Source organism: Hoplias malabaricus, chromosome Y (assembly GCF_029633855.1).
Source record: "Hoplias malabaricus isolate fHopMal1 chromosome Y, fHopMal1.hap1, whole genome shotgun sequence".
Lineage (NCBI taxonomy): Eukaryota > Metazoa > Chordata > Actinopteri > Characiformes > Erythrinidae > Hoplias > Hoplias malabaricus.
This window is the reverse complement of record NC_089820.1, coordinates 44,194,200-44,207,936: the sequence shown is the minus strand read 5'-3', so window position 1 is coordinate 44,207,936 and position 13,737 is coordinate 44,194,200. Positions and strand designations below refer to the sequence as shown.

The 13,737-nt window shown below is 37.3% G+C and overlaps 1 protein-coding gene across 1 annotated transcript in view; it reads left to right on the top strand.

The window, feature by feature from the left end:
* Positions 1 to 12,461, top strand: part of LOC136678440 (low-density lipoprotein receptor-related protein 1B-like) — a 219,109-nt gene extending 206,648 nt beyond the window's left edge. Inside the window, exons 86-92 of the mRNA XM_066656491.1 lie at positions 231 to 335; positions 3,464 to 3,577; positions 6,098 to 6,174; positions 8,794 to 8,884; positions 10,669 to 10,819; positions 11,285 to 11,401; positions 12,073 to 12,461. Of these exons, the coding sequence (XP_066512588.1) occupies positions 231 to 335; positions 3,464 to 3,577; positions 6,098 to 6,174; positions 8,794 to 8,884; positions 10,669 to 10,819; positions 11,285 to 11,401; positions 12,073 to 12,213 (796 nt within the window). The 3' untranslated portion in view covers positions 12,214 to 12,461. The remainder of the gene's footprint in view (positions 1 to 230; positions 336 to 3,463; positions 3,578 to 6,097; positions 6,175 to 8,793; positions 8,885 to 10,668; positions 10,820 to 11,284; positions 11,402 to 12,072) is intronic.
* The last annotated feature ends 1,276 nt before the right edge of the window (positions 12,462 to 13,737 follow it).

Here is a 13,737-nt window from a genome sequence, read left to right as displayed (position 1 = left end):
TTTCTCTGAATTGCAATGAATTCAAATCCACTTCCTATAATTCCAATTTAAATTCAAATTCACTCAATGAATTGAATTAAATTTTGAAATTCTGAATTTTGCACAGCCTTGATGCGTGTATGTGGACATATTAAAATTTACAGACACTGTAAAGTGTTGTTTGTTTTTAAGATATTCATGTGTGCTTTTGTATTTGCCTGCGTGTGTATGTGTTTTTTTTTTTTGTATAGCTGCACCAGTGGGAGAATAGCGTCCAGTTGTCAGCTGTGTGATGGTTTCTGTTATAATGGAGGAATCTGTCACCTGGACTCTGAGACCTCTCTGCCTTTTTGCCAGTGAGTAACAATACAACAAACACCCAGTGACCTGCTTGACCAAGGCTGCAGAACGTTTTGCACATGACTCTACACATATATTACGTCTACTATTGCTTCTGCTACTGCTACTTCTTCTACTACTATTACTAAATGCAGTGCTACCAATATTAGAAGCAGTATTAGAACTACTGCTAATTCTAGAATAATGAAGTGCCCTTGAGAAAGTAACTTAACCCCCAACTGCTTCCAGGGCGCCAGGGATGACTGTTTTTAAACACTGTGTCCACACCGTCCACTCTGTTAGACAAACCTGCTTCTTTGGTCCAAGATACAAACTGTAGTTTGTATTAGTCGTCCTTTAGACATTCATAAGTAGACATAAGACGCCGCCAACAGGATGCTTTTGGCAGGATACTTTTGTTTGGTGGACTATCCTCAGTCCAACAATGGAACTGAGCACTTTAAAACTCTGAAAGCATTGCTTTGTCTGATCCACTCATACCAACACAACACCACCACCACATCGGTGTCGCTACAGCACTAAGAATGATCCACCACTCAAATCACACCTGCTCCCTGGTGGTCCTGTGGGGGTCCTGACCATTGAAGAGCAGGGTGAAATGGGGATAACAAAGAATGCGGAGCAACAGATAGACTACAGTCTGTAATTGTAGATCTACAAAGTGCTCCTTTATAGTCAGTGGACAATAAAAGTAGATTCAAGATAGGTGTCCCTAATCCAGTGATCATTCAGTGTAATTTATGATGATATTTCTATTTTTACTACTACTACTTGAATAACTAATAATAATATTGTTACTATTAAATTTACTAATAATACTACAAGAAGGGTGGCACAGTAGCACAGCAAGTAGTGTCATTGGTCACACAACTCCAGGGGCCTTGAGGTTGTGGTTCAAGTCCCTATCTGGGTCTGTGAGGAGTTGTGTTCTCCACGTATCCATGTAGGTTTCCTAAATTTACAAATACTAAATGCAGTGCAGGTATTTTTACTAATGATAACACCAGAAGTACTACTACTAGAAGCTAGAAATAATGGTACTAATACTTTTAGAAGTAAAGGTGGTACTTCTACTACGATACTGTGCTACTGTGGAATTTTAGAATTGTCATTCATATTTTGGGAAATGTTTAATAATTTTCAGATATATGTTCACAGTTTGCAGATTTGTGTCACTTGTCTGTGCATGTGAGAAAATTGCATGTACATATATCGTGTTAATGTGTGTGAGGGGGAATAAAAAAATAATAATAACCTTAAGATTGTGAATGTTTAATAAAGAGTTGGAGCTGGAAAAAAAGATTTGCACATGTGCAGATTGATTTTATAGATGTAGAATTATTGTGTGTATGTGTAATTAAAATATTTGCTGGAATATTTTCTGCAGTGAAGTTTCAGCGAGGTCCACTTACAAAAATGTGCTAACTTTGATCCCAACACGGAAGATACAACCTACCAGCCACAAAATTCAAGAACAAAGTTTGACCCAACATTATGCTTGAGTTGACAAGCCAGTCAGCACACTGCCCACCCATTAACCAATCAGCACCCTGCTCATCCTCTAACCAATAACCAATTAGTAGTGCTGCGTACTACTAACAATACTGGTATTGCTACCTGAAATATTACTAGTACTCTTACAGCTACTACTCTACCTAGAAGTTGTATCATTACTGTACAATACACATGCTGCATAAAGCTTTAGCACTATCTGTAGAGGAACCATGGGACTATGATGGAGATGAAGAAGGGAGTAAAAACAGGAGAGGAGAAAGCTGAATAGAGAATGAGAGAGAGGAGTGCTTCTCTCTCTCTCTCTCTCTCTCTCTCTCTCTCTCTCTGTCTCTGTGTGTGTGTTATAAAAAAGTGAAAAACTGTTGATAGACATTACCAAAAAATGTCTCTTATTAATATAATTTTATTGTTATAGTTTTTAATCCTCCCCCCCACCTCTCGCTCTAGACTCCATTAAAAGTTTATTTTTGTCCTGTTTCTGTGAGGCAGACTCTATTTGTATGCAGATGTCCGTGGTATGTTTTTAAGTGTTTTTTTTCTGAGGTTAAAGGACTTCAATGAAAGCTTGTGGATGGGAGATTACCTGGAATGATTAGCATATTAACAACAACACTTCTTTTCTGGCTAAAGACGTCTGTTCTGTGTGGGTTTTTTTTTTCTTTTTTCAAGTGATTTCTCTGTTCTCTGTGTGCTGTTTTTCACTTTATTTTCTTTTTGGATATTTGTTATTTTTGTGGAAGTTGATAACTCTCAGTCCTATGATGTCATTTTGGTTTGTGTCCAAAGATTTTTAGATATCTTCCTATCAGTTACTCCACACTCTTTTGTGTGCCATTTCCATCCATGTGGCTAAAAACAAGGCTCTGTTGGAAAGCTTTATTTTTTATAGAATTACCTACTGATTTAATTTTTAGATACCTCATCCTGAGTAATTCTGCTACTTAAAGATTCACATATCGGAGACATATCACAGAAGTTGCGACCACAGTTGCCCTTGTCCAAATTTTTTTCCTGGTGGATGACTTTCAGCTTGATGATGATTTGTCATAAGTGTTTCTAATAAAGTGGCCAGTGAGTGCATGCTACAGTTCAAAAGTCTGGAATCAATTCTGCATATTAATAATTTTCCATTATTCTATATTATTTTCAATACAAACTGCATAAATATATAATACATTTTGGTCAGGTTATTTTCCTTGAGACTTGATCATCAACAAATTTGCACTGTTGATGTTAATTTAATTTATTTTTGGATTGTCTATGTTAAGATTATGTTTAAAAAAAACATTGATTTCAGATTCTTGAATGTGATATATGTATATATCATCGCTTTAATAAGAAAAATGTGTTCTTAATTTCAAAAATATCTGATGACAGTGCTGATGTATCCAAATATAAAGCTTGTATCTCCATTTTTTTAATTTATTTTTGGAAAAATGTACTTGCTCCAGAATAAATTTCACACTCACATTCATTGAAAATTAGGATACTTTATTCCTCCTGCTGTAAGTTTTTCTGTTTTGGAGATACAAGATCTGAGTGTGAGGTGTTTTTTGTCCCTGTGTATATTGATGTGTCCTTCGTCTCGTTGGGTTCTCCTCATTCTTAGCTGTCCGGCCGGGTTTAAAAGCCAGCGCTGTGACCAGCGGCTGGATCCGTGTTCGTTCTACTGTCAGAACCGAGGGATTTGCTCCTTATCCACCTTAAATAAACCTCAATGCAAGTAGGTGACCTTAAATCTACTGCTAATGCCACACTGCAAGACAGTGAACTCTTGTCAAAGTGATCATTTCTTAAATCTAGTCAATATATCTCACATTACTCATTGTGAATTTGTAATAAGTACATCATATTTTAATTCTGTACCATCATTGGTGTTCATTCACAAGACAGCTGACAAAGGCCTATGTTAACATGCTTAATACTTCATTCTAACAGTCATCTGTCATCATGGGTTTCTTATGGAACTTGGGTCAGTTTTGTCATAATACACTATAAATAATAACATTTAATGTCAGATATTTATACAGGTCTAGTATAAAGTGCCCTCATTTTATTGACTTCATATGTTGTTGCCATGGTTATGATTGGTAATTTTTTTGGGACACAAAGGCAACTAGTGCAAACAATGTTAAAATATGTCTATTTCAGAGGTAATACCACTTTAAAAAAGTTAAGAGACATTTGGGGATGTTTAACTGTTACCATTTCATTCTAAGGGTCTCATAAGTATAAATAATAGATATGTTGACTAGATTAAAGATGAGTTTACTTGATGAAAAATCATTTTTTGCAGTAGCACTTTGGTTGCCATAGCGACTGGGAACATCCCAGTAACCTAGTCACCCCAACCTCCATCCTTCCCTGAGCATCCAGATCAGCATGTGTCCTAATAATTTTAATATACTCACATAAGCACAAACACACACACACACACACACACATATCTGCATGTCTGCACCATTCACCTTCACACACATTACATCCCAGTGTTGGATACAAACTTCCATTAGCTTGCACTCTAATAGGGCTGTGTGTGTGTGTGTGTTTGTGTCTGTCTGTTCGTTCATGAAATGTTTGTTGAATATTTTTTTTTTAACAAAGAAGAACAAACCATTCATTTTTCAGCATCAGGAAAAATTACAGGAAACATCCTAAGAAATCCCAAACCCATTCCATAATGCTGAGGTCTGGCTCTCGAGCAGTTAGTGCATTGTTCAGAGAAACACTAGCAGTTTTTTTTTTATGTTTGAATTTCTTATCAGGTGTGTGGTTTCTGTACTCGGGTGGGTGATGTGTGTGTGGTTTCCAGAGGTGGAAAGAGTACTAAAATATTCTACTCAAGTAAAGTACTGTATAAAATTACCAGTATAATATATAATATATATATATATATATATATATATATATATATATATATAGTATAATATAATATATTTTTGGGTGGGGGGGTCTTTTCTGTGTAGCGCAAAAAGGAGAAGGGGATATAATTTTCAGTTGGTGTTAATTAATGGAATAATTGTACAAATAAAAAAAACTGCTCATGGAGAGGCCTGAAGATACAATAATACACCTTATAATATTTACCTCATACATAGCTACTTCAAAACAACAGAAATATATATTTAAATTGCAATATATATCATTCCTATTCATATTGTTTTTGATCTCGTCATGTAACTGCACTAATTAATAACATGTTACCAGCAGGTAGATTTTATGAATTTTATGAATCCCTGGAAGGAAATAAAATTATCATAGCAGCCAGGTGCTTCTAAATACAGAGTTATAATACCTCAAACAGAGAAATGTGTTATAATACCTCAAACACAAAAATGTTACAGTGAAGTATGTTAATACACCCATAGAATGCGAAAGTATGGAAGATAAATAAAATTGATTGGTGCAGATCAAGTCGTAACAAAAAGGCCAATACAGGTAACCGTTCAGTAATACCAACCAACACTCACTGGTGTATTTTCTGCTAATTTGAGCCTCTTACTAAAAGAGGAAAACTTATTTTTGACTACCAGTCCAACAGTAGTATTATTTAACCTACCTGTACATGTTCTACATTCGCAGGTTTGATGATGGGTTTTTATAAGCTGCTATTTCTCTCTTGGTAAACACAGCTTACACTGCATTACAAATATTTCACCTTTCTTGCACTTGAAGCCAAAGTGGACTCTTAAATATGGTCAGGGTTTCATTTCCATGCAGAGTAACACAGAATTCAACAGGGTTTTACACTTAGCTGCGTCTGCACCATCATGTGATTTTAGCGCTAGATTGCTCTCCATCCCATCATTCACTCCAGTAGTTTCCAATGCGCAAATATATTTTCTTGCATTTTCATGTGATTTAAAATGTAGTGAAGTACAATACGTAATGCAAAATATTCTTAAGTAAAAGTAAAGTTACAAATACACACAAAAAAAACTTATCAATTACAGTAATGTGAGTAAATGTAATTCATTACTTTCCACCTCTGATGGTTTCTGTATTCAAGTATGTGATATGGCAGTGGCTTATATACTCAGATGTGTGATATGTGTGTGGTTTATATACTCATGGGCGTGATTTATGTACTCACGTATGTGATGTGGCTTCTATACTCAGATGTGTTGTGGTTGTGGTGTCTATACACATGCCTACAATCTTGCAGTGGTTTTATATTACTGTGTAATTAGGGTGTGGTTTTTGTGCTCAGGTGTATGATATGGGTATGCTTTTTTTTCCCCAGGTGTTCAGCAAACTGGACTGGAACACAATGTGAAAGACCCGCCAGTAAGAATAATCGAACAGACAACGTCAGTGAAAGTGAGTGACAGTGCTATTCTTATGGGTTTTTATAGTGTTACTAGTAATAATATAACGTAATAACACAAAACAGAACTTTTCAGAACAGTAAACATTGATTTATTTTTGGAAAAAGCAAAACTGTTTACCAAAAGTTTTGCATATCTTGTAGGCCAGTATTCATATTATTATTCAGTTGTAAATTGGCAACAGTTACATAAGGTACATAGATTACATTTTCCCCCCATTTAAATATATTAGGTCCTTACAAGTATAGCAAAACCATGTTGTCTTAAACAAGAAGGGACATTAACTCAGAATCTGGGCAGCTAATAATTTTTATTTTATCACAGCTTCAAATATGGATGTCATCTCTTCAAATATGAATGTTATTGCCTGGCCGCTGGCATTTCATATCAGGCCAATGACCTTGAGTTCACAGCGAGTGGACATGAGTTCAGAGCTCATAAAGACTACATAAGCACGCTTAGAGTCCATAAATAACCAACTTGGGTCATTACACGAGTCACTGACCGACATTTATCTCCATATTGCTGCCTTCATAAAGCAGATTTTCTGGAGTCTGTGCTTCTGGCCTGGTCTTATCGAATAATAAACTGAATAAACAGAATAAACTGGCATTAACAAGTATTCCTAGCCCTTGTGGCTGTAATAAAGCAGTACAGCATTACTGTTCTGTGCTGTAATTCCAGCACAGTGGCATTTGGGATGTACGTTTTTGGTTTCAGTAATAATTCCAACACTCTCTCCTCAGTGGCTTTGGTCTCTTTATTGCAGTTTAATGTCCGTTTCTCTGTGGAGTCTGTCCTGGTTTGATTTGCTGACATTTCGCTGTGGATTTGGCCTTGGCATTTGAGCACCGTTAGACGAGGTTTCTCTGGAGAGATAGCAATGACCAGACTTAATTCATCTCCAGGACTGAGGAGTGATATTTCAAAGTAGAAGATGACGTAAGAAAGAGAGCCTGTTTTACTGTGGAAAGCTGAAAGCAGCATGTTGAAAAAAGCTGGCTTTTAGATCTGTGCAGCTGGAGAATGGACATTTGTGATCATCTTTTAGATTTAGTTCAGACAGCTTGAAATAACCTTTGTAGACAAGCATTGGCTTAAAAAGGTAAGTTCTGGAACAGCCAAATATGAGCCCGATGGTGCTTTTCCACTGCATAGTACCTACTCTGCTCTCTTCTTGAGAAGAAGATCTACTAACTTCTTGGTGCCTGTTACCTGGTTGGATTTCCATTACAACAGTCCCCAACAAGTTGTTACTTGTAGCACCATCCAGCTCTCTGGATTCCTCCATCAGCCACCAATCTAATCGACGTTTGAACCTCTAAAAGACAATAGTGTAATTTTACAAGCTGTCAAACAAACATGATCACTACTGTAGATTCTACAAATGGCAGGTTTATCCTGGATGTCGGCATTACATTGTAATTGACAGATCTCTCTGTCCAATAAGTGCTCTACAATGTTTACACGTAATGTTTAGTCCCTACTCAACTTACTTGGAACCACGAGAGAGCATGTATTTAAAAGTACCCGGTTCCGAGGTACTTTACCTAACAGGGCCAAATTTACCTAATGCATCAAAAAAGTAGAGTTGGGTCAAATAAGGATCATGCAGTGGAAAAGTACCGTAAGGTTACCATGACAAATGACAAAGTAGTGATGGAGTGCTATCAAATAGCACTGGGCTGATTAGGAACATCAGCACCTGACCTCTCTAGAGCTTTTGTTCCAACATCTTATGCAAAGATTCCCAGAAAAGTAGAGATTGTTTCTGTTGTGAACCGAAACAAACATCTGATTATCTGAAACTAATTCTGTTAATCAGGAGTTTGTTTGTTTTTTCACAATACTACGTTGGGTTATTACAGTTTCACATTAGGTTGAATGGGATTTTTACCAACGTTTTAAGAATTCCGAACAGTACAGAATTGGGTCTCTGTACAGTTCTCCGAAGCCAGATTCTTCTGACCTACTGAACCCCTATAATCCTCCCCATTCATCTCATTAAAACATCAGAAATGGGATGTTGAGATGGCATAGGGATGTTAGAGTGCGGAATCTTTAATCGGAGCCGGTCTGGAGGTTCAGGAGCAACGCCTTTCTAACCTACTTCCTCCTCCAGCCGCTTTTTTGATGTCACTGCAACTAAAGCGTTGTAATAAAACATGATTTTGCAGCATGGCAGCAGTGGGTCTCCTCCCCCTCTTTGAAGAAAATCTAGGCTCCTTCATAGCCGTGATCAAACTGAGATCTAACACAGAGGGAAAGCACTCTACTTTCGTAAATAACCACAGTGACATAACCTCAGAGACTCTACAACCCCTATTAACCCTTTAGAAATCTTGAAATCTACAGTTATTGCTGTACTCTATGTATACAAATAGGAATACATGTTACTTATAGTTATGCACATCATTAATCAAAGCAAAATAACAATAACTTAAATGCAAATCATATTAAAATATCTCCCCCTCTATTTACAAACGCAAATGTGGTGTTCAGAAACTGCATTTTGCACACAGTTTCTTTACTAGCTTGAATGTGGTTAAATTCATATAAAATCACAGCTTGATTCTGAAAACACACTGCCTTTTCTGTGCCATTGTCTCAGGGAGTATCGCCATCATTGTTCCTCTGGTGCTGCTGGTGATAATCATTGTCACAGTGTTGGTGGGCGTGTTCATCTGCAAACGAAGACAAAGGTGAGAAAAGAATTATCTTTTTCACTTTAAAAATATACACTATATGAATAAAAATATTGTGACACACTTTGTGGTGTTTATTTCCCTCTTAGATATATGGCGTGTGATATTATTCAAACACTGAAGCATTTAGGAACCAAGGGAACTCAAAATACAAGTAGCAGACTACAGAAAGTTACAGAGCAGTGTCGCCAAGTTCTGAGGTGCACAGTGCATATAAGTCAAGAACTCTCAGCCGACATACTTATCGCAGAGTTCAAGACCTCCTCTGTCATTATCAGAACAAAAACTGTGCACAAGGAGTAGCATGGCATGGGCTTCCAAGGCTGAGCAGCTGCATGCAAGCCTTACATCAGCAAGCACAATGCTGAGCGTTCGATGGTGTGGTATAAAGTAGGCTGCCACTTGACTCTGGAGCATTGGGAACATGTCTTGTGACTTTATCACAATCTCCTATCTGGCTGTCTAACCTCAAAAGTTTGGTGGAAGAAGGATAATGCTGTGAGGTTACTTTTCAGGAGTCAGCCTAGACTTCTTAGTTCCACTTAAGGGAAACCTTAATACCTCAGCATACCAAGACATTTTGTACAACTGTCTGATTCCAACTTTGCTGGAACATTTTGGGGAAGGCCCTTTTTTGTTTCAGCAAGGCTGTACCCCTGTGCACAAAGCAAGGGTCACAAAGGCATGGTGGGGTGTTTGGTGTAGTAGAACTTCACTGACCTGCAAAGGGCCTTGACTTCAACCTCATTGAACACCTTTGGGACGAATTAGAATGGAGATTGTGAGACAGACTCTTTCATCCAATGTCAGTGTCTGACCGTACAAATGGGAACCAGGTGTAATGTAGATGTACTTTTGTCCATGTAAAATACACATCATCATTCATTTATTTAATTTCCAGTCAAATTAAAAGTTACTCAGCATATTAGGATATATTTCTGAGATTAGACATAACGTATGGAAAATTCCAACCTCCTAAAACAGATATAGAAAGTGACACCTATAACAGCCACACAAGGCCTGGTGGCAAAACTGTTCCTATCAGATAAACTTAAGCTTGCATTTTGAGAAAGGACAAAATCCACCTCCACTCTCACTTCAGATCACAAAACATCCACAGCCACAGCCCACTGTCAGAAGTCACTGTCAACACTAAGAACAATGGACCAACAGCCTGTCATGCCCCCATATCCACCGCTGAAGAACAAGTCAGATCAGCGCTGATGATGTTTGGCCCCCTGTTCGCCAGTTTCTGTTTTGAATTTGCTCTTCTATGTGGTGCAACAGGTAATGTCACTGTCACACAGCTCCAGGATTCTGATGTTGTGTTAGTTCAGGTGACTTTGAGGAGTTTGGTGTGTTCTCCCTGTGTCAGCGTGGGTTTCCTCCAGGTGCTTAGGTTTTCTACCACAGTCCAAAATCACACTTTGGTGGGTGATTATGAGAAGCCTCCAGACCCACCACAACCCTGGTACAATTCAGATAGAAAAGCCCTTTTTTATTTCTTTCATTCATTTTGTGTTGATCTGTGTTCTAAAAGGTACTCCTGCATTCCACCCCCCCAGTAATATTTAAACTCCTACTTGTTTGAATAGTTCTGGGACCGGAACTAGGACTGACTGACCATAAGCCCAGGCATCAACATCACTGAAATATAATGAGAAATATTATTTTAAAGTGTTCTGCTGTTAGTTACCTATTGTTTAGTCTCTCTCTCTCTCTCTCTCTCTCTCTCTCTCTCTCTCTCTCTCTCTCTCTCTCTCTCTCTCTCTCTCTCTCAGAGGAAAGCGAGTTCAGAGGCAGCCCATGGCTAATGGAGGGTTAAATGTGGAGATTGGAAACCCATCCTATAACATGTACGAGGTTGAACATGACAACCATGTAGACGTGGGCAGCTTCCTGCACCCCAGCTTCACGCTGGACCCTCATAAGGTCAGGGGATGAATTTTCTAAAGCATTTTAAGTAGTGCATGTCTTATAAAACTAGAAACTGCATATATGAAATTTGGGGATTTTGCTTTGATTTCTGTGGTCAGTTCTTTTTCTGAGTTTGGGGGATGAAATAGTGGAAACAAATGAAAATGAATCAGGTCCAGATTAGATTTGAAATCATGTCATATATTTAGTTTTTTACTTTCTGTTATAAATTTTGTATTAATCCAGCATATTATAATATTCCTGAGAAGCTGTAGAAAGGTAGAAAGGGGCTTGCTGAAAAACACACCTAAACTTTGCCCCTTGCCCTGGATTTTTTTTTTTTTTTTGAGACACTAAAGCTGGAATGGAATTCACTTTGCACTATATATGAATGCTATTTCTTGCTTTCTCCCTCTCACTATTTCATCCTTCCTTCTTCCTCCCTCCTTTCTTCCTCTCACTCTCTCTATTTTTCTAAAGGGCTGGTGTGTGAGGTCAAGTGACCCTAGAAACCTGCCTCCCCACACCCTGCACCCCTCACACACTTCACACACTTTACCTGTTCACTCTGTCCCCACGGAGCTCATCCCAGGACAGGTGAGTTCTGTCTTTCTCTCTCTCATTCTCTCTCCCCTCACTCACATGCTTGCATTCACTTTTTCTCACTTTTCCTGTGTATTCTCCTGATCTTTTTCCTGTGATCACTAAATGAAACATAGTAAAACCATGGTCTGTTCTTAATGATGCTGGAATTTAACCTAACTGTAATCTGCCAAGATACAACAGAGAACACAATTTTGATTGGACTATTCATTGTTAGTTTTTGCAGGATTTTTAGACTGCAGTTTCTAGCCATAGTTTAATAACGTTAGAGTATTATTACAAGACTTTAAGTGTCTATTCAATTTTATAGTTCATGTTACTTTGTAGTCCAAATCAGGTAATGTATCACAGGATCTGAGTCAAAACATGGGTTCTGAAATGCATGTCAAATTGTAGGTCATAAGATTTGAAGTCTGAATCAGATTGTGAGCCATGAGTTTTGGATTCTGAATCAAATTGTGAGTCATTATGTTTAGAGTCTGAATCAAATTGTGAATTGTAACTTTTGGAGTCTGAATCAGACTATTGGTCATTATTTTGGAGCATGAATCAAATTGGGAGTCATAAGAGTTGCAGTCAGAATCAACACAGGAGCCATAAAATTTGGATCTGAATCACATCAGAAGTTAGTAAGAACTTGAAACAAAATGTGTTTGTGTTTCTAGGCCATGAATTACTCAAATCCAATCTATGCGAAGATGTACGTGGATGGTCAGCAGTGTCGTAAACCTGTGATCAGACTCAACGAGAGGAGAGACCTGATCCCAAAGAGACTGGACACAGCCATCCGTGAAACGACCGCTTGAAACTGGCTTAAATCTAGCTTTTACACAGACCTAGCATATTTTTTACTCAAGACATGTACAGAAAAGGACACTTTTTATATGTCTGATCAGGTTCAGGCGACTGATATCCTGCTTTTTGTTTCATTTGTGCCATCGTCATATGAAAGGTTTAATTATTTCTTGAACATTTCTGTTGTTTTTTATTTTTTGATGTATTATTTGCACTCTGTGATGCTACAGCAAGCTGCTGAGTCCTAAGGCTTTACACAAATACACGCAAAGACTGTTTAAAAACTCTGTGTAGGTTTTATTTATTATTATACATATATGCCTACAAAGGTGTATTATATATATATATATATATATATATATATATATATATATATATATATATGTTATATTCCCAAGTTGCCTCTGCCTTTTACTAGTATTACAAAATAGGAGACACATATTTAACAAAATGATATTCATATAGCACAGATTTTATTTTTGATATCACTGTATGGCTCTGCAAATGCTAAACATATGTTACTGTTAGTTATCAGATCTACATTATATGGCCAAATGTTTTAGGACACCTGCTCATCCAAGGAAAGGTATTAATCTAGGTTTTGTTCCTCTTTGCTGCAGTAACAACTTCTATTCATCTACTCATTGCTTCACACCAGTTGTTGGAACATTGCTATGAGGATTTGGTGGCAGCCTTTTCAGCGTTAGTGAGGTCAGGTACTGATGATGGTATGATGATCATTTCTGGCTTTCTTACATCTTCCCAAAGGCATTAGGTGGAGCGTAATCACTTCAGTGAACACAGTGCCACTGTTCCACAGCCCAATGTTGGTGGGATTTATACCACTCTGGTGAACAATTGGCATTGAGCATGGTGGTCTTAGGATTTTCCAGAGTGTCCCATTCTACAGGTCAATGCTTGTTCTGTAGAGATAATTTAAACTGTGCATATCAGCAATCGGTGCACCTCATAAAGGGTGTCTGCAAACGTTTGGACATGTAGTATATGAACTAGTCTTTATAATCTGTATGCTTTTCAACAAACCAAAACCAAAACAGTCATAGTTCTTAGGCCTTGAACATATCTGCAAATGTTCATTCTCATTTTTGATTACATTAAGTATCATATCTATACTTCAGCGATTCACGCTTAACACACGGTCATGGATAATTGATGAATGAGTGTAAACAATAACAAAGGAAATGTGTTTTCATGTCAGCTTTAACACATGTAAACACTTGGAAATAGACAAAAAAGAAAAGGTTTTATAATTTTATATTTGATTTATATGTCCAGTTGTTAATGTATTAAATGTTGTACTTTTATACAGATTGTACAGTAATTTTGGGTACTCTGGTCCTAACTTCAGATTAGGTATCAATAATGGCACTTAAATGATAAATGCCAACTTAACAAACCTTAAAATTGAAATATGTTGTTGAGTTTATACTTTTAACTCAAATGAATATATTAATGATAATGGGCTTATTGCATTTGTCATTCATCTATGCACATATTGCATTTATTTAATCTGA